We start from the raw sequence: 18,558 nt of genomic DNA on the forward strand, positions 1-18,558 counted from the left end.
TAACGTTAGGACTATACTGGCTAAACATGTTCGAAAAATCTAATAGAATCATGTCAGGTTTGAATGTTACCAGTGAATCAACGGTGATGCTTGGACGATTGAGGTGGACAGGCGCCTACCGATCTGGCGTTATTGGTCCGTCAAACTATTATAATGTAGGTGTTACGTGAAACAGGAATTGCGGTAATTTTACCTCAATGAATCAACTAATAGTCGTCATCAAGGCTTTCAGTGTAACCCATTTGGCTAATCTTCATTCAAGATTAATGGGCATCACAAGAAAGATGGGGCATTTACTGTAGCAAATTCTCGTTACATCGTTTTATTAGTACAGGGTAAAATTATGAAATGGAGGAAAACGTACTTTTGAGTCGGTGCCTCAAAAGATCCGCATAAATTCAGGCAGTGTCTGTTCGCGCTGGGAATTCTACTCAGTCGGTAGAATTTGCCTATATTTATGATATAGTTCATCATGCTCTGACAGAGCTTCTATCGTCAAAGCATAAATCTTACTAGGAAAAATGCAGAGCTTCAGAATCTAGCCACCTCGTTAACTTAGAAGACTTTTTTTTGTGGCTTTTTAGTCGTATTAATTAGAAGTATGAAACGGCTGGCGTTTGTCCAGACACGTTACACGAAACGTCATAGAACTGTATTGGGCAGTTGCAGCTTCCTGGGTTGCCGAAGAAGGAAACCAACAACAATTCACTCGTAACGATAATTACGTTGCCAACTAACCGGCCGTCGTTGATTTGACTGCTGCGGTCAAGCAGGGGCTATCGAAAATGATTCTTCGATATTTAGTCTTTTGGTCTTCTAATGAATTTGGTAAAATATGTTGAGATTCCTTCGAATCGACGCAGACTCCATTTACGTGTACACTTTACGGCGTAAAAGTAAATTGTTATAGATTAGTTAAGATTTGAAGAGGGCAAACTAGTCAGGCTGGCTTCGACGTGAAATGGTTATGTTTGGAGGCATTCTATAGGATAGATAGAGAGGAATGAATGGGTGTGATGTTTCGTTAATCACGATTCGTGTTTAAGAATATGAAGACGTCATTGCGTTTTTTTTTTTTAACTCCGAGTGGTCAACGTATTCGAGAGCTCGCGCCAGCACGATTCCATTCGAGAAAGTTCAATGCCTAAGCCGAGTCAGCTGCTGATAGATATCACCAAAGTAGCCCTTATAAAATAACTATTAGTTTTATTATGTAAACATGGATAACCTTAATAAGTGTAACTGCGACATGAAATTTAGGTGGACTCGAAACGAAGATGACCTATCGCACCCAATCGATGACCCAGCCCCGTATACGTAAACAAATTTATTTACGGGTTTTCCAACTACGGAAGAACATGCTAATGAGACTCGTAAGCTACGTGATTATAGGCTGTGTTACAAAGATTTCCTATGCTTCACCTGTTCAAAACCTCTGTTCTTCCTTTTGAAGTAACGTTTTGCTTTCAGCCTTCAATTGTTTCTTAAGCTTTGGCAAGAGGGTAAATCGCAAAGCAATGACGCGAATTAATGCAAGAGTTGAAGTTGTCTTTAAGTATGCATAAAGTATTCTGAGCCAGCCGTCAGCGAACCTAAATTTTCTCGAAATTCAAGTTCTCCGGCGTAGCTTTGCTGTAAACCCTCCCGCCTTAAATATTTTCTGAAAATACTTCCGTTACTTGTATAGAATGCCTGACTTCTTTCTATCTATATAATAAATATTTCAAGTTTTACGTTTGGTACCGCTCTTCAATGTTGCTTAAGACGGCTGACGCCTTTAAGCACGAAACGAAGTGTGTCTATAGCCGATTTTGAACCAAACGATCGCATGTCTCTAAATATAGTAGATAAACATAGTACCACTGCGAGAATATGGGGACAGCGCTGCTTTGGTCCTCTTTCTGTACGACTCTTATTTCTTCCGTTACGTTTTCTGCTCTTCACTGTTATCCTTTTTCTGCTCCCTGTCTTTTGCATCTTCCGTATCTCAAATAGGTTCAAGCCGACTAAATTTAACCGCTCTAACGTATGGAAGAAGACTGGCTTTTTTTTTTTTTTTTACTTAAATCAATTTTGTAGTATGTGTCGTTGGTGGAACATAGAGCGGCAAAAGGGAGCTTACGTTTAAGTGAGTGTCTTCTTAATTCTCTGCTGTGTGTATCGTTTCACTACCATAGCAATTTTGACAGCCGTAACCGTATTATAATTATGACATTATTGGTAATTTTAATTAGATACATATTGACAAATTCACATATGGGGTTCTTAATTGAGGTATGACTGAAGTCTTTGCGTGATTAACGAATGAGTAATGTATAATTAAAATACTAATATTACGACGCTTTTGGTAAATGAAAATTTAGTTCAACGTAAAAACGGAGACATATAATAGTAACAGTATTATTATTAAGTTGTTTTGCTTATGAACTTACTTTCAGATAATAATAATAAAAAAATAAACTTACTTGAGATTCAGATAAATGAAAGGCTTCTTTACTATTTTGTTTCGTCAGACTCTAAAAGTGAATAGACAGATATTGGCTTCTGTCGAGGTCATATCTATACGACGGCGTTCCCATCAACCCATTTCCTTGCTATATCTTTCCTAATACTCTTTTTGCCGCTTACTTTTGATGTTGACTGTTAGTTATTTTTTATTGATATCAAACAGCAGTGTTCCTACTGGGGGTTGTTCGTACTGCCGAAGGCTGCCTTAGGGGCAGGTTACTCGCACGGTTAGGAAAACCTATTCGAATATTTACAAAATTAGGGGTTGGTCTGTTTTTGTAATACGCAGTTTTCACTGGGCCCAAAAAACTTTCATTCATTACCGCTCTGCGCCTTTCCTTCCACAGCTTCTATGCTATGGGGACAGAGTATCTCCGAACAAATTAAGCACGTCTTTCCATTAATGCGCAAAGGGTAGCCAGCTGCCGTTGATATCATTTTCTGTGCACTGTTTTAACCAGCGATAGCATCGGTCTATCAATGGAAAGCCATAGGAAGGCATGGAAGGGAAGAAACGAGTTTATCAGTTGCCATAGAACGGTTGACTCGTTCAAACTAGTCCTATTGTCATATTCAGTCCACTGCTGGACTTACTGTTGCTACTTGATATTGTATGACACTATGATTTGTTAGCCACCTCGTTTAAGGGAAGTAGACCTAGTTTCAAGTGCGAGGGTGATTAGGCACGACACACGAAAAACACAGTTACAAAAAGGATTCCAGTGCTTGGAAGGATCTGTCGGAGTCTGTTGTAGCTGTTCGATGCCAGCGGTGGGCGGTAACAGGACGATGTCGTCATGGGCGGACAGATGGTCAATCGGTCCAGCCGCGAATCGGACATCATAATGATGCCACCCAATCCGATGCACTTGTCAGGATCTGGTCGAACAGTCACCCCGCCTGGACGTATATGGCCGCCAGAGGCTATAGTGCTCGTGGCGGAAAATCTCGACGGCGATGTTTTTTATTTTGTTTATCATACACTTTCTGGCTATAATCTTTATGAGAATCGGTCGTTCTTAGTGGTGCCGCGATTTGGGTGGCTGAGGCACATCTCTTTCAGTGCGTTGTCATGCTAGCTATAACCAACGAGCACAGTGCAGCCTAGTTCAAACGTTAGCGTTATCACCGGATATCAATAATCAGGAACGAAGGAAAATAAAGTATTATTTAGGTTAATAACTGCTCGTATAGCCGCCACGCCATTTACAGGTCTGTTGGAAGAACTCCGGATAGATTCAGCAAGGCCCAGTCCAATTAGGCTTCTAGCAGAAACAAGTCCTTGATGCTAAACCTAAAATATATTCCAAAGCCTCGTTCATTCAAAGATAATAACTAAAAGGTGTTGAATAAACAAAAAAAAAAAGTCTCCGGAATCGCCCCTTCTTCGATATAGCAAAGGATTTGTTCCAGTCTAGCTGGGGTGGGTTTCGCTGGACCTATCTGGACCTTTTACAATGAACCTGTAGCAGAGCAGTCTCATAGGCCAGCAGCTATCAGTTGACGGGTCGATCCACACGTATAGCCTATAGTGGCATGGGGAATGGCAACGTAGAGTAATTATGTAGCTGGACTGAGCTCGATAACGTCAGCATCACGTATTATAAAACAAGACTCATTAAAATACGGCTGTCGTTAAAAATTCTTTCGCTGCATGAGGCCGCAATTAACGCGAACATAGTGATTCCATATTGAGTAGATCGTGGTTGCTGGCGTCTGGTGAGTAGGAAAAGACTAGGACAAACCATTGGTGAAATCCAAATTGTATTTAGGCTGCAAAAAAAAAAAAACAAATGATGAACTACATCCAATGTTGAAATGGCAGTAAAAATATTGTCTTAAGAAATCTATGCTAGATCTAACGCCATGGTAAATGACTGGCGCAGAGATCGTATGCAATTATAGTTAGTAATCATTTGTAATGCAGAGTTCGGCACTAAAAACACCGACATTTTGACGCGAAGCGTATTCGCTATGAATTGGATAACAAATAGATAAAAGTAACGTTACATTATCATATTGTCGGTAGTGGTACCTTTATTTGTTACATAAAACATCCTATATATACGGGGAAACAATTGACCTACTGATCGGTATAGTCCACCCTCTAGAAATCAACCTAATCAATCAAAGTAACACCTAGAAAAATAACGTTCAACGTATTTGGGTAAAAAAAAAACAAAGGCATTTGATGTATTAAGCTGAGCTTCAAATTTTAAGCGGCTTATCCTAAGAGACGGATTTTTTTTATTCAATCATTTTTTAGTAAAATATTTCTATGTAAAGCTTGAAAATCACCAAATGTTTTAAAACTAGCGTACAATAAAATCAATTATTGTTTGCCATAGCTAGGAAAATGTTCGACTCCACTAGGTAGACAAGCTACAGGTTGACAGTTTAAGTAATGCTCCCGAACAGGTGAACATAGCTAGTAAAATTAAAGCTAAATGCAAAAAAAAAAAGCTCAAATACATTTACATATGTATATTCACGTATATACTATGTCAAGTCAGCACTTTTTTTTTGTACGGTTTTTTTTTTAGTAAATTTTAGTACAAAGATATGAATGAACAGACCTAATTCTAAGGTCCGTACAACTATTTCAAATGAAAAATAATATTTCATTGGCTACAGGTCCAGGTTTTCATTAGCGTAATTTGTTCATGACCAGCTAGCTGCCGACGTTACACGCTAAGCATATGCGAGGAGGATTTTCTAAAAGTAGAACAAAGAAATAGGCATCATCTATTCTCGACAGTTGTGTCTGTATATCCGGATAACCTACAATGAAGCCTATTTTCGGTACTTGGTTTTTGTGGCAGGTTCCTCAAAACTTTCTAAAAAAAGTTATTTGGGGTGGTGGGCACTTCAGAGAATACTGTTGGAATCATCTTCTCTGAAGGAATTTGTCCTATTTTGAGGGAGGTAGTAGGGCACGACTATTTTTCTATTTGGTAGCAATTAGAAGGCCGAGCCAACAAGACAAGCTAAGATGTCACATATTTTTATTTAATTGAAGAATATTAGGTTGAAAGCGCTGACAAGAGAAAGTGGCCTTTTTACCCATGCCGAAAATGCAGATTGACGTCATACTTAATGGGCAACTAAGCCTCTCGAATGGCCCCTAATTAAATCATCCCGTATTGAATGGAAAAAACCCACTTAATTGGAGGATAAGGATACGTGCATTGATCACACGCTGCCGAGAACGATTTTCACAGCGTCATCCGACAGTGTCTAAATGAAATATGTCATCGAATTATATTATATCAGCCCTCTAACTACTCTATCATTCCTTTAGCTACTTCATTGGTGACCCGTATGACTTTCGCTCATCTGTGATTCAAATCTGCCAACCAATGACTGCCTTTCTCTGGCTCGGTATAGTCTTTCTACTTCGTTTGCTGTTGTTAACTTCAAATGGAAAAGGCGAAACCCCGTATGAAACAAATATGCCCTACTCATCAAGCGAAAGCTTCACAGCTAAAAAAACATCGAAAAGTGATGATCGCGACGAAGCTCGACAGGCTCGATCGATCGACACATGGGATACCGGTACATGGGGCCGATCGACAGCGGCGGGCACAGACAAGAGAAGATCTTCACGTCAACATAATCTAACCGCCCGACGAGTCCAGTTGGTCAAACCGCTTACATCGCACGTAGTCGTTACTAACACGGACGAAATTATGTTCTCTAGCAAGCTAAATTGGCCGTCGTAGCCAGCCAGAACATAGATATACAGTGTTTTTATTAATTACTCACTCATCTGATTTTCAAACAGTTTTTTTTTCGAAGTATTTTCGTTTGTTTATCAAGGACGGGAGCATTGCAAACGAAAAATCACTGTCGTTGGTTCTAAGCTCTGTGTTGTTAGTAGATAAAGATAGACGAGCAAAAAGTCAACTAACTATGAATCGTTGCTAGTAGAATAAAAAAAAATATGGTTAAACGACATTGACCAGCGGTGAATGCATCAGCACGAAGTATTGGGGGACCACTGGACAAAACGTAACTTCAAGCGCTCCTCGTGTGTCCTGTGACCTATAGAGTAGACTATTTTTTTTGTAGAAAAACAGTATTAGTTAGGAAGAAATGAGAAACATTTAGAAAAATCTGTAGTACTAACTAGGTCCGATGTACAAGCCTAAATTATTAGGTGGAAATTGCATTGTGGTCAACTTTTTATTTTTTACAGTATATTATTATAGTTTTGACATTTATTATAGTTTGATTTGTTATATTTAGAGTTTACTCGGCCACCAGAACAAGGAGCGATGTGCACTAGCCTGTATGCAACGACATCATTACCGTAGAGAGGTAATTTATTTAAAACTGACTTAGTTTTTTTTGTTTCTTATAGACTTTTTTTTTAATCAGCATAGAATAGGCCCAGTAGGAAAGTTGTCGTATCTCATGTTCGTATTGAAAATCGGCGCGAATGTCAAGATATACAGCAGCTGTATACGTACTCGAGATATATCGACACATCGATATGAAGGCTTGTATTATGTATTGATACACGGACATCAATCAAAACAAGAGTGAAACAAAAACAGCTAGGGCTATAATAACAGTGGGGGTTGCAGTGAGAGGCAAAATAATCGAAAATTGCTCGGCTGGCTGGGTTAACCAGCCAGACTGACTTGTACAAATTTGTTTTAGCTGAAGTTACTGTAGAAGTGGATTGTTTTTTATACGGGTGGTGAAAATTCCCACATTTTATATATATAAACATACGCGCATTGTGACATACGCACGGTAATATATAAACTGGAAAACAACATGGATGGCAAGATGATTGGAAGTAATAACAACTGATGAAGATGCAGATTCATGCGTCAGAGCAAAATTCTGTATATTAGACTAAGTAATTGGTAAAGCCGGACTTTTATTCAACCCCAGACAGTAGCCTAAACTGAATTCATAAATAATGTCTTTATATTGAATGCAAGGGAATGGTGCTAAGGCCAATCTCGTATACTTCAGCGCCATAGGCCTTGTCGGAGATGAATAATTTTTGCCGTGTTGTCATATACTCCCCCCCCCCCGCCCCCTCTGGCAACGAAAATCGCATCTTTGACGTAACGGTGGACGCGTATTTGAATCCTGATCTTTAAATCGTATGGCTTACCTGCACATGTATGGCGGACGCCTCCGTTTGCGCATAGATACAACTGTCAGTAGAGCGGAAATCACACAACGTACGTATGTAAGAGGTGTCTGCTCTAACGAAATCACTCTTGTAGCATTCTCAAGCAAACAGATACCAACATCAATCGCAGAGCATCGATCAAGGCACAAAAAAAAAGAAGGCTAAAGTACGCGACACAAATTGTTCCAGTGGCAAATTTCATTTTTATGAAACTATGACGCTCGGGGGTACGTGGAGGAAGGACCACAACGAGCTAGATTACTGAGATTATGACGCGCAAATAATAAGATTTCACCTGGCCTTCACAAATCAACACGAGAAGAATCTCCCTTGGCTCGCCTACGAGTGGGACAGTAACGGAACTCAAGTCGATCAGCTTGCCATCGGCTACGCAGCAACGGCCAACGACGACGCGAGTCGTCGAGGATTCGACGTCGAAATTACAATCAATGAAACGGGAGCGAACTGAAAATAAAAATTGTTTCAGGAAAGCCTACTCCATTTTGATGCCAAAATTAATGGACAACAATTGCGAGGCATGAACAAGGACAGGTGATCCGTCGTTTGATTAACTGCTTGAACTTCAATTTGAATTGTATACCTCGGATCGCTTTGCAGATCGAGGACTGAACGACTGAGCTAGAAGCGATGACACGTCAGGGACATGCTGCCAATGTGTATTTTCGATATTTTGCCTCAGTTTTTTCGTTGTCATCGACAAAACAAAAGGGTCGTCGTGCGGGTCACAGGAGACTAGCGGTCATGCCGCCATGAACCCGACCGACGTAACGTAGTTGTCTGTAATTTATCGAGTGGATTCTGTTACATTGTATCTATTATACCTGCTGATATAACAGCAGATTTATAGTTAAACAGAGTGCAATCGTATGATTTACATAGCGTATGGCTATTTATGTTGGCTTACGTGCTATAGCTCGAACATTGTGTACGCTCTCTGAAGTTGCTCGATGCGACACAGCTATAGAAGTAATAATTGTACCTTCTTCGGTCTAACTTCGCTCTTCTGACTAAACTTCGCGAGGCCCCTAACTACTCTAATACCCAAGGGAATAATGGAAACTGGCAAGTGGATATTAGATATTTACAAGTCGTCAGAAGAATCAAAAAACGTACAGAAAATTGGCTTTCGAGAGCTGATTTCCGATCGTGAATCCGCACACATTGTGCCAAATAAACAATTCCTCCGCTAAGATGTCGTCAAAATCACCTATAGGTAAGAGAATCTACCCATCCAAAAGGCGTTAGCTCGTTGTGTCCAATCTATTCTAAGTTTTGAACGGTTCCCTTGTGAACGGTCGATGGTAAACTTCTAACGGCTTTTATTGACACCGAGGAATGGCCACACCTAACTCGTGGAAACAGCACTTACGTTATTTCTTAATGCCGACTCCTCTATTAGCCGGGCGTCTACGCCAGCTCAGGAGGTGAGAACGTTCTACGTAATGCGCCGGTTTAACAGTAGATCCACAATTTCAAACAACTCACTTTACCGGCTTCGTTCTAACGATAGAATTGAATAGAAGTAAAAATAGGTAATTATGTACTTCTGTAAATCTATTGGACCAAAACTATATGATATTACGAATTACCCCTGTACCGGTATTTGATAAAAGCGAATCAGGGGTATATTTTTGCTTATTTTAAATAGATATATTATGTAACGGGGCTAGTTGTTATTATCGTCACCATTATTATTATTATTATTCAACACACTAGGTCTCGCTCGTTTCCTGATAATATGGCCGACAATGATGCAAAGAAAAATTCCAACCGCCCGAACCTGGCTCACTCTGAACTTGGTTAGCTTTTTTTTTTTTTTTTTTTTTTTTATCAGTTATGGCTATCTGCCAGTTACGTAAGGAAAGCCGATATGGTAATCGTTGTTTTTTTGGTAAATGTCATGTTGTTTCTGATTTCCAGGAGACGCTCTCTGTATTCTGACGTCGTTACAATGGCCGAGTCTAAACGCAAACGAGTAAGTAATAATAGTATGGGGTCTAGCGCGATTGAAACATCCGTCTGTGAAAGGCAAGTGATTGATGAGAAGTCTAGTCAGACTAAGTCGAGCTAACTCACAGTATCAGTATCAATGTCAGGAAGAATTGCACCGTTCTAGCGATATCCTTGAATGGATGTAAAATTAGCGCTTTATTTTGCTTGAGATTCTGATCGTCGGCTGCAATATGGCGTCGTTTGTCCGGCATAGTGTTCAAATAATTGCCCTAGAGTAAGCGATGCCCTCAAAGGCAGCGTGTACATTGGGCGGCTTACGCCGATTTTTCCGACCGAACCCGCTATCGCCGTCCTCCATCCGATTTCTCTATTTGGGGGCATCGTTCTGATTAAGCTTTTTCGATAAAGATCTACTAGCTTTCATATAGTTCCAAAACCGAACGTTGACATAATGGAGCAGAAAGTAGCTAATGTTAAGGAATCTTGGAAGGTAAACTTGGTAGTGCTGATTGACGGATTGATAATGTTTAAGTTAATTTGAAAGTCGTTGTTTGTCGACGGACGTTTTTTTTTGTTTGTACGTACCTACGTGATATAAAAAAATGATATTCAGCAATGCATTATCACCAAACGCATACGTAATGGCTCATTTTAGACATCATAGCTATTCCCTTTGTAGACACATGTATAGACAACGGATATTAGCGTTATTGGTCCTGGTATTTCTAACAGGCTACATGCCTGTTTTTGTCGGTATGTAGTACGTACGCAGTGAGTGTTTTTAATATCCACCAAAATTGACGTCCATACGCCCGTATACACACATAGGAATTTTTAGATTTGTGTCTATTTTAATCTGTTATCTATTAATGTGGAGGGTACGAAAACATATTGCTAGCCAAGCATAGTACCGAGTTGTCCAATGGGGTACTGATCCAGAAGGGCGATTTATCTCCAGTCTCCTTCGACGCTAGTTATCGTCAATATCAATCAGTCACATACAGATCCAGATAGGCTAGGTAACCCAGGCTGTCGAAACTGCCCCAACGGGCCGACAATCATCGACCAGATAGTTCTGATCGCAATAGACGACGGCGTTCACTGTTGTTCTTGTTTTTGCTGGCATTGACATTGATGGATACGGCTCGCTGTGTCCACTAATGTTGTCCTTCAGTAGCACATAGACACCACAGAAGTATGTTAATGTATTATTAGCCATTAGGCCGATGTTGGTTCCAATCAATAGCTTTTTTCGGCTTCCCACGACCAATGCTACGCCAATACACCGATTTCTTCCTGGCGTCTCGCTTGGTTCCCCTTTACCCGCTGTGGAAATCTGTCTACGACCAAGCTATTGTAAGGTGGCTAGACTTGGCATCAAGCAGATAAGCACCATTGGCAATAGTGGTAAACTTCTAGTGAAGATATTTCGTACCGAATTTATTTATTGGCGAAGGGACGCGAAAAAGATCTTCACCAAAAAGATATCGTCTTAGTAGGAAGGACAAAATACGGAGATTTGTATGTAAAATATATCTTAATATAATCATATCTTGTAAAATGCTTACGATGTAGATATCATAAAATGATATCTACATCGTGAGTATTTTACGCGAAGAGCTGCTACTGTTGTTAACATAGACCTTAACTTCAGAAGGTGCTAATTAATGATACTTATCTGGCTGAAGAATCCGGTTGGCGTTGTTTTAGGCAATTCCATGATCAATTTAGAACTTTTGATATTTTTTTGCCGAGGTAGTACAGCATCCTTTATCTGTCCCCAGCAATTTTACGAAATTTACAAATTTCCAACTCTGAGCTTTTCAAAAGCTTTTTATTTGGCTGACAAATCACTTCTTGCCGTTTTTCGTTAACGATTACGATCACAATACGCTTTATCCTAAATAAAATACTAAACTAACAATAATAATAATAAATTGGTAAAAATAAAAATGATGATGATAGCTGCTAAACCCCGTAAATACAAAGAGAAAGTACCTCTCACATTCATACATTGTAGCGCAATGAGACGAAAGCCTGAACGCTTACTTCGAAAATCTACATCTACACATAAGGAGCAATGCTCTAGTTTATTTTTTCATGCTCAGTTCCCTTATAACTATGCGAATTACCTCAGTGTATCACTGAATAGATGCCCACAGATGTATATAATAGAAAATCTAACAAACGCAAACGTTCAGCTGACAAAATTGCTCTAGCCATACAGGGAAATTTTGAAAATTCTGGCAACGTCCCTTCATTGACGCTCAAATGACTAGTATAGCACGTACCGGTTCGGTATAGTGTTAGCAACACGGCGCCAACGTATCCAAATGGACAGAAGGTTTAAGAAAGTGGATTTTCAATGAATCACGGACCCCCCAGATTGTTTCGAAGATCTGCCTTTCTAGGCCACCAGATCGTCTGTTTGCTATTACTGTGCATTTTATGTTTGAAACAACGGATTAAGGAAAACTTGTATAAATAACTATTTGCCATTTGCTGTTCGTGTTTTGCTTGCTACCTTGATGCCTCGCTATACAGGATCGTCTCTCCGCTTCGAAAGACGCATCGGATCATAGTTTGCCGTCATCCGCATATTGTGTCACGCTAGAAGTCTGAAGTTCTGACCAAATCAACAGGACTTCATACAAGTTTGCCGTATTCAAGAACAATCGAGCGATGATCGCCCTTGCATAAGGAAACAAGGGGATTCGGATAAATTTACAGATCAAGCGTGTCACACATCTATACCAGTCATACTTTTGCGAATGCTGCTAGACGAATGTCACGTATCCTTGATGGGTAGAATGGGCTTGCCTAGAAAAACATTGATCTATCTGATTTGTTTTTAAAGCATTGGTTTAAGAATTCCGCTTATGGTATGTTTTTTTTTTTTTTTTCTGTAAATAGCGGTTCCGGAGCACTATATCCCATTAGAAGCCATTATAGCATTAACCAATGTGGGTGAAAGCGCGCATCGTACCATGTAATTTATCTATTTAGTACCTGTAATCGTTATATTTTGCCCTTTTTTACTGGCGCTTTTTCGTCAAAAAACAAATTACTGATCGTTGTAAAATTCATTCTTGCACTCAACTGCCGTTTTTCTTTCTGCAAACAAACGTGTACCGGTAAATTAAACGGAATTTGGTCCTTTTAGCTTGACCTTGTCTTAGGTCCAGTCGTCACGCCCGTTTATCATAGAAAGTCACAGCAAGCCTTGTTGGTCAGTCTTCAGGATGGGACGATCCGTACACAATCTATTTCTTTCCCGGTTACCGTTTGATCTGATTTTACTTCTCCCTCTCTTTGTTAACTTGCATAATGACGTGTCTGTGTACATAGACAAGGTTGACGTAGTGCGTATATCTTCACGTGGCCGCGTCTCGAATGCCTGCCACTATACAATTGCCCATAGGAGTGGCGGTGTGGCACGTTGGTGAGTCCGCTACATTGCCCACCAGAGGCTACTGCTTTCAGGGATTTCTCGATCAATCAAAATTAGTAAAACGCCAGGTGAACAAAGTTGAAAACCGGCTCCAAACGGTCTACATCAGCGATTAACTTTTGTTTGTCTTCTTTTTTGGCTGCGTACTACAGCACAGCCGTGACTCCAGCCGGCGGCTGTCTGTGTTGTCCTGGTAGTTGCCGAATGCAGGAAAGGAATATGAGGGTATTATAGATACAGGCTCCGGCAGTGCCACTGTGCAGCTGGGTCATCAAACAAATGAATGAATCCGTGCGACCCAGCGAGATTATAAAAACGGTACACGGACCGTTTAACATAACAGATGGATCATGTTTTGTAGTTCAGCTGTTGTTTGATGTTTGCCCGTCCACTTTTCCATCTCGATCAACTCACAATGGATGTTAACAGTTAGCAGAGCTCTCCAGCTTCCCCAGAAAACCTGGCGACCCTGTAATCTTCAATAGATTGCTCCGCCGAAACGCCGTATGCCGTATGACGGATATAACGCTGTCGATATATAACAACACTCCTGACTTGAAATCAAATGCGTGATACCTGGTGTTGATGGCACCCAGCAACTAGGTAAGTCCTGTAGAAGGCTACACATAGAAGGTTTCATGCTGTCACGCCTATGGCGATTGGTGTCGCCAACGCAACGCAATACCATGCAATGAATAAATCTTCAAGTGGTCCGCGAAGGCGGTGCCGATCGTAGATTACTGCAAACAGGACGCGTCAAAAACGCAAGTCAAGTAAATGAATACTTGCAAACGCTTGTCGTGATTCGATGACGTAGTGTTATCTTTTAAATGAGTGGAGTAGTTATTTCGAATCTTGAGTGTATCGGAAGGTTTGTTCTGCTGTGGACTTCCGGGATGTCTCCTTCCAGCAGCGGACTGTTTCGCAGGCATCATTCAGAGGTAATGGCGGCACGTATGGTGGGTAAAGAGAGTTAATTATTGTTGTGGTCGAAAACAAACAAATCGCTTCGACGTAACTAACATCCACGATGCTTTAGGGGCGTGCGTATTTCCCTTGGAATGGTCCTATTTTCCTGAGGACACTTCCGAATATGCTAACATCTTTACTCATGGCTGCTGAAGCAACGGGGTACACAGTTACGCTGCGTGAAAAAGATATTTCTGTATCTGATCTATATTAATGTTTCGAGTCTTACGTCTCACACTGTCACTATCGAGCACTGTTTCAGACGCCTCCCTTCTTCCAGTGTGAACCGATCCGTATGTCTACGGCCGATTTCAAACCCAGATTACTCCTCACTCGGTGACGGCGGTAAGTCTAGTAGAGGCAAGTACATTACCACTGCGACATCTCACGAGGCACGCTTTTGATCTATCAATGATTCTACTGACCTACGATTCAGAACTAGTGGCGAAATACAAGTCGCCATATCAGTAAGGAGAGTTCTATTCCTTTGAGTTCAAGTACGTTTACATTATTTATGGGTGTTTATGTATGCAGGAAACTTCCACCATTAACTCACATACCTGCCGATAGGGCATTACTAAAAACCAGAACTTTAACTTCAAGTTCGTTTGCACCGTTTTTTGTTGTAAATGCTATTTAACTTCGGACTTACACAATGCAGACAGTCATTGAAGGAATGGCTGGTTGAGTTGTGTCGTCCAACAGGAGAATACTGTATGCGATCGAAGCAGGTCGACAATGAGGTCAACCTAGCAAAATCAGACAGCGAACTCAGAAGCGAACGACGCCTGTGATAATTCATAGTTTACTCGGATAGACAGAGTTCTCACGCATTCTTTACAGCTACGTTGAACCTCGTATTCGTAGACTAGAATGTTACGGAGCAAGTCAGTAAAAAAAGTTGAAGTTGAACTCGACTCATTCGGAAACTAGTCGGAGTTGAAGCTTTTGAAGTAGCCGGGACGCTCAGATACCGCCCCCATTGAATGGAGACGAGTGGAACACCAACAGCAATGCTTATAGCAACCGAGACTCTTTTTCAAATAAGAAAGGACTAGCAAAAGACTTTAGACCTCACAGAGAACCTCAGAGCTCAGCCACCCTTCGAGCTTTAGTTGCAATCGGCAAAACAGGGATCCAGATTATTTTGATCTTTTGTGTTCAGGCCGCCGCCTGATGGTTCACCTGCCACGGGAGAAGCGGTACAACTTTTGACAGAAACATTCTCAAGGTCACTCCTTGGTCGTTTGCGGTTGACGCCTAATCTAAAGCCCATCGTGGCCTGCTCTTGTTATTCAGTTTTTGGCTCTTATTGCCGGTCATTCATATCGGCAGTATTTTATACAGCTTAAGCCCATAAGGAAACTGAACGAGAAGATTCATGACCGAATGATCGAGACATTTCCATCGCCTTAATAAACTACTAGTATGATTCCAAGATGACCTTGTCACACGGGTGTAGCGCATTTTTTTTTTGAACTTAGAATGTTTGTGCCTCTCAATCGACTATAGACTATAACCGAGGTTTCTGTGTGAATTACTTTCTATGTCTATACAAATTGTATAGCATGTATGGGTCTTTGTCGGGGCTTGAAGCAGCGGTCCACGTTTTCTTGCAACCAAAAGCATGGCGATCCGAGCCGCCGAGTCGACATCGCGCGCATTTCTATACATATATCGTACACAGATATGACTTACGTTATAGTAGTTTCGATCTGCCTGAAAGAACTCTAAGGCCCCAGCTGTTTTCTGTGTGTTAAAACATCAACAAAGACGTCATATTGCTGCATATAATGTCTAATAACATAATAAAGAAATCATTGATCGAATGGTACATAACTGATCCAGTTAAAATAAAACTGACTTTTGCAGTAAAATATTTTGAAAAAATTTGTGTTACCCATACATTTTTTAAACATTGACTTCCTATACCTATTGCTACGCCCAGCAACAGCTTCACCATAGAGATAAGATCAGTTCGTTCTGCCTTCCGCAACGTTTGAAATCTTTAATTCAATCAAATCATTATCTGCATTGATAAATACCTATGTCGGTTTCATCATAGGCACTTTATGACGAAGTTTGTCTTTTACCCTATTATCACCTTGCCGACTCGGCGAGTAGCTTTCCAACCCTATATATAACATATGCTTTCTACAGATGGTAATCTCCAAAAGTACAAACGGGAGCAAAAACTCAATGCAGTGCTATCGGTGTTATGCACAGTTAGCGCTAGATCATACATAGGCCTTTTTCAGCTGAGTCGTGTCACGTGTGCCCCAAACATCATGGGCAAGGAACTATAGGCGAACATGTAGAGATGCACAGCATCATTGTCGTAATGATACATACTTCATCCGTACGACTGCCTACCTTGCTCCTAATCAGTCGTAAGCCTAGCTCGTTTTAGGCTTAACGTATTTTAAGCTTAACCTGTGTTAAGCCTAACCTGTATTGGGCTTAATATGCTTTAGACATAATTCGCCTTCGAGGTAAGCTATTTTAACCCTAGCCTTCTTCTAATCTAGGCTTAAGCTTAACCTGTCTTAAGCCAACATTGACTTGCACCTAACCTATTCAGCGCTTAACCTGCCTGGCGCTGACATCTCACAACAATTAATACAAGGTTAGGTAGTGTTCGGCTCCAGCTCGGGCTTTGACACGAAAATTGCCCTGTTTTTAAGTGGAAGTGACCGAGGCAGCGACTGACTTTACGAGTCATGGCTTTATTAATCTTTTTATAAACTTGCATTCGCCATAGCTCGTATTATGCATGTGGCCGGCTTCTCCATCTTTCATATTCTACCCATGTACCTAATATCTAACGATTTTGTTTTCGGTTCTGCTTGCCTCTAACGCTCATCGCTGATTCTGCCAGTAATCGCTCTGATATGACGGCCTCATCGCTAACGGCGGCCTAAGCATAATAATGGTAATAATGACCCTATCACGACTAGGACCAACTGTGTCAGCAATCTCCTGCTGTTTTGTTGCCATTAGTCCCTGCAGCAGCAGCAGCAGCAGCATTGGATGCTCTACCACGATGACGTACGTAAACTCTATAATAACGTAACTACACCAGTTGGCCGCTTCTTTCCCTTCTTCATTTCCTCCCGTGCGCGCTTTTCGCGTCGCTTGCCTCAATGTTGTCTCGCAAACTCGGCATCGATAGAATTTACGATGCATACTAACATCTAATGGTAGGCACGTAGTGTATATAAGGTAGTGTGGAATGATATAGATAACGCGAAATGACCAAAGAAAGAAAAGATCCATTAAAAAATGTTCAGTTTATTTGCGGCCGCAGCGGCGGCCTCATCCTGCAAATACTTGTCCGTACGAATCTTGTTGAGTCGGCTAGTTAGCTGGAGGAAGCTGCGCTTTTTTTATGAATAGTAGTAACAAGTCGAGGCTTTTGACGCTTCCTGTCTTTCTCCTTCCGCTTATCCGGCTCTATGACTCCTCCTGATAACAGTAACTTGTAGTGCGGACAAGTAAATAGACCGTTCCATGAAGAACCGTCTATCTGGTTTTCCAGCCGGAATGAACATTGTGGGTTCGAGTAGTTAAGAGTTGAGTAAAGGCGGCAGCATATCGCAAAGGTCCATCTCATGGTGCATTTGCTATTCAGCCGGGAGTGCGTCAGGGCATGTGGTCAGCTTTGGAGAGCACGCAGGTATTGCGGTCGACGCCTATCGTAAGACTGTTTGATCGATAGGAAACACAGGTCAGAATAGGCCTATCTAAGTAGAGCTTAAATCGCTACCGTTTTCACTTGTCTGCATTGCCAGTTTGGCCTGCTTGACTCCTGCAGCGCTGTTGATCGACATCGTATCGGCCTAAATCGTTGTAACTATATTGTAATAATACCACGGGATGGTATCACTGGTTATGTTCATCAGTTTGTCATCCTTACAGAAAAATCGGCCTGTCGAACAGTTATGGAAGGTATCTTTTCCAGCTTTTTTTTTTTTGTTTTCTCTATCGCATCCTTTCAAGCTGCTAAAAACTAAGAGTAAATAAATGTTATCTCGTGTAACACATGATCTCACATTAAGATAATATTCAATAATGTTATATTCTACTAATGATAAAACAGCAAAATAGAAAATTTGTGGTAACTTAAGGCGGAGGCAAGATGCCCGGGTAGTAAATTACTGTAGATAAGACTTTTAGTCTTTAAATAGCCCAGTGCTAAACATCTTGCGTGTAATATATATATATATATATATATATATATATATATATATATATATATATATGAGAAATGACATGGCTTTCAATTTAGCTAGAAATCGGGCTTTTATTATAACAGTATCTGTACATTTACAGTGTCATGGCTATATTCTTCCGTGCGCCGTATCATAGTTCGGCGCTCCTATACTTCAGCTATGTTTTCTAATATAAATCATCCCAATGGGAACCATTACATGCGACGTTCCTCTTTACCGACTTTTCTTATATAGCTTTGTTGTCATAATCATATTCAAGCGTTAACGCA

At 40.7% G+C, this 18,558-nt stretch overlaps 1 protein-coding gene and 1 long non-coding RNA gene across 5 annotated transcripts in view; one reads left to right on the top strand and one right to left on the bottom strand.

Moving 5' to 3' along the window:
* The window catches only part of LOC111269248 (uncharacterized), a 46,926-nt gene that overhangs the window by 12,558 nt on the left and 15,810 nt on the right, over positions 1-18,558 (top strand). The window contains exon 2 of one of the 2 annotated variants that reach the window (XM_086972020.1): positions 9,605-9,659. In XM_086972020.1, coding sequence (XP_086828146.1) covers positions 9,636-9,659 — 24 coding nt within the window. In that variant the 5' untranslated portion in view covers positions 9,605-9,635. Of the gene's footprint in view, positions 1-9,478; positions 9,660-18,558 lie in introns of those variants that run through there. The other variant, XM_086972019.1, reaches the window with a different exon arrangement.
* Positions 1-18,558, bottom strand: part of LOC111269247 (uncharacterized) — a 28,082-nt gene that overhangs the window by 5,522 nt on the left and 4,002 nt on the right. For 2 of the 3 annotated variants that reach the window (XR_015314519.1, XR_002685671.2), the window contains exon 3: positions 17,353-17,760. The exons of the other annotated variant lie outside the window; for it this stretch is intronic. This is a non-coding gene — a long non-coding RNA (uncharacterized LOC111269247). Of the gene's footprint in view, positions 1-17,352; positions 17,761-18,558 lie in introns of those variants that run through there. 3 annotated transcript variants of the gene reach the window in all.

Source organism: Varroa jacobsoni, unplaced genomic scaffold (assembly GCF_002532875.2).
Source record: "Varroa jacobsoni isolate VJ856 unplaced genomic scaffold, vjacob_1.0 scaffold_1367, whole genome shotgun sequence".
NCBI classification, from domain to species: Eukaryota; Metazoa; Arthropoda; class Arachnida; order Mesostigmata; family Varroidae; genus Varroa; species Varroa jacobsoni.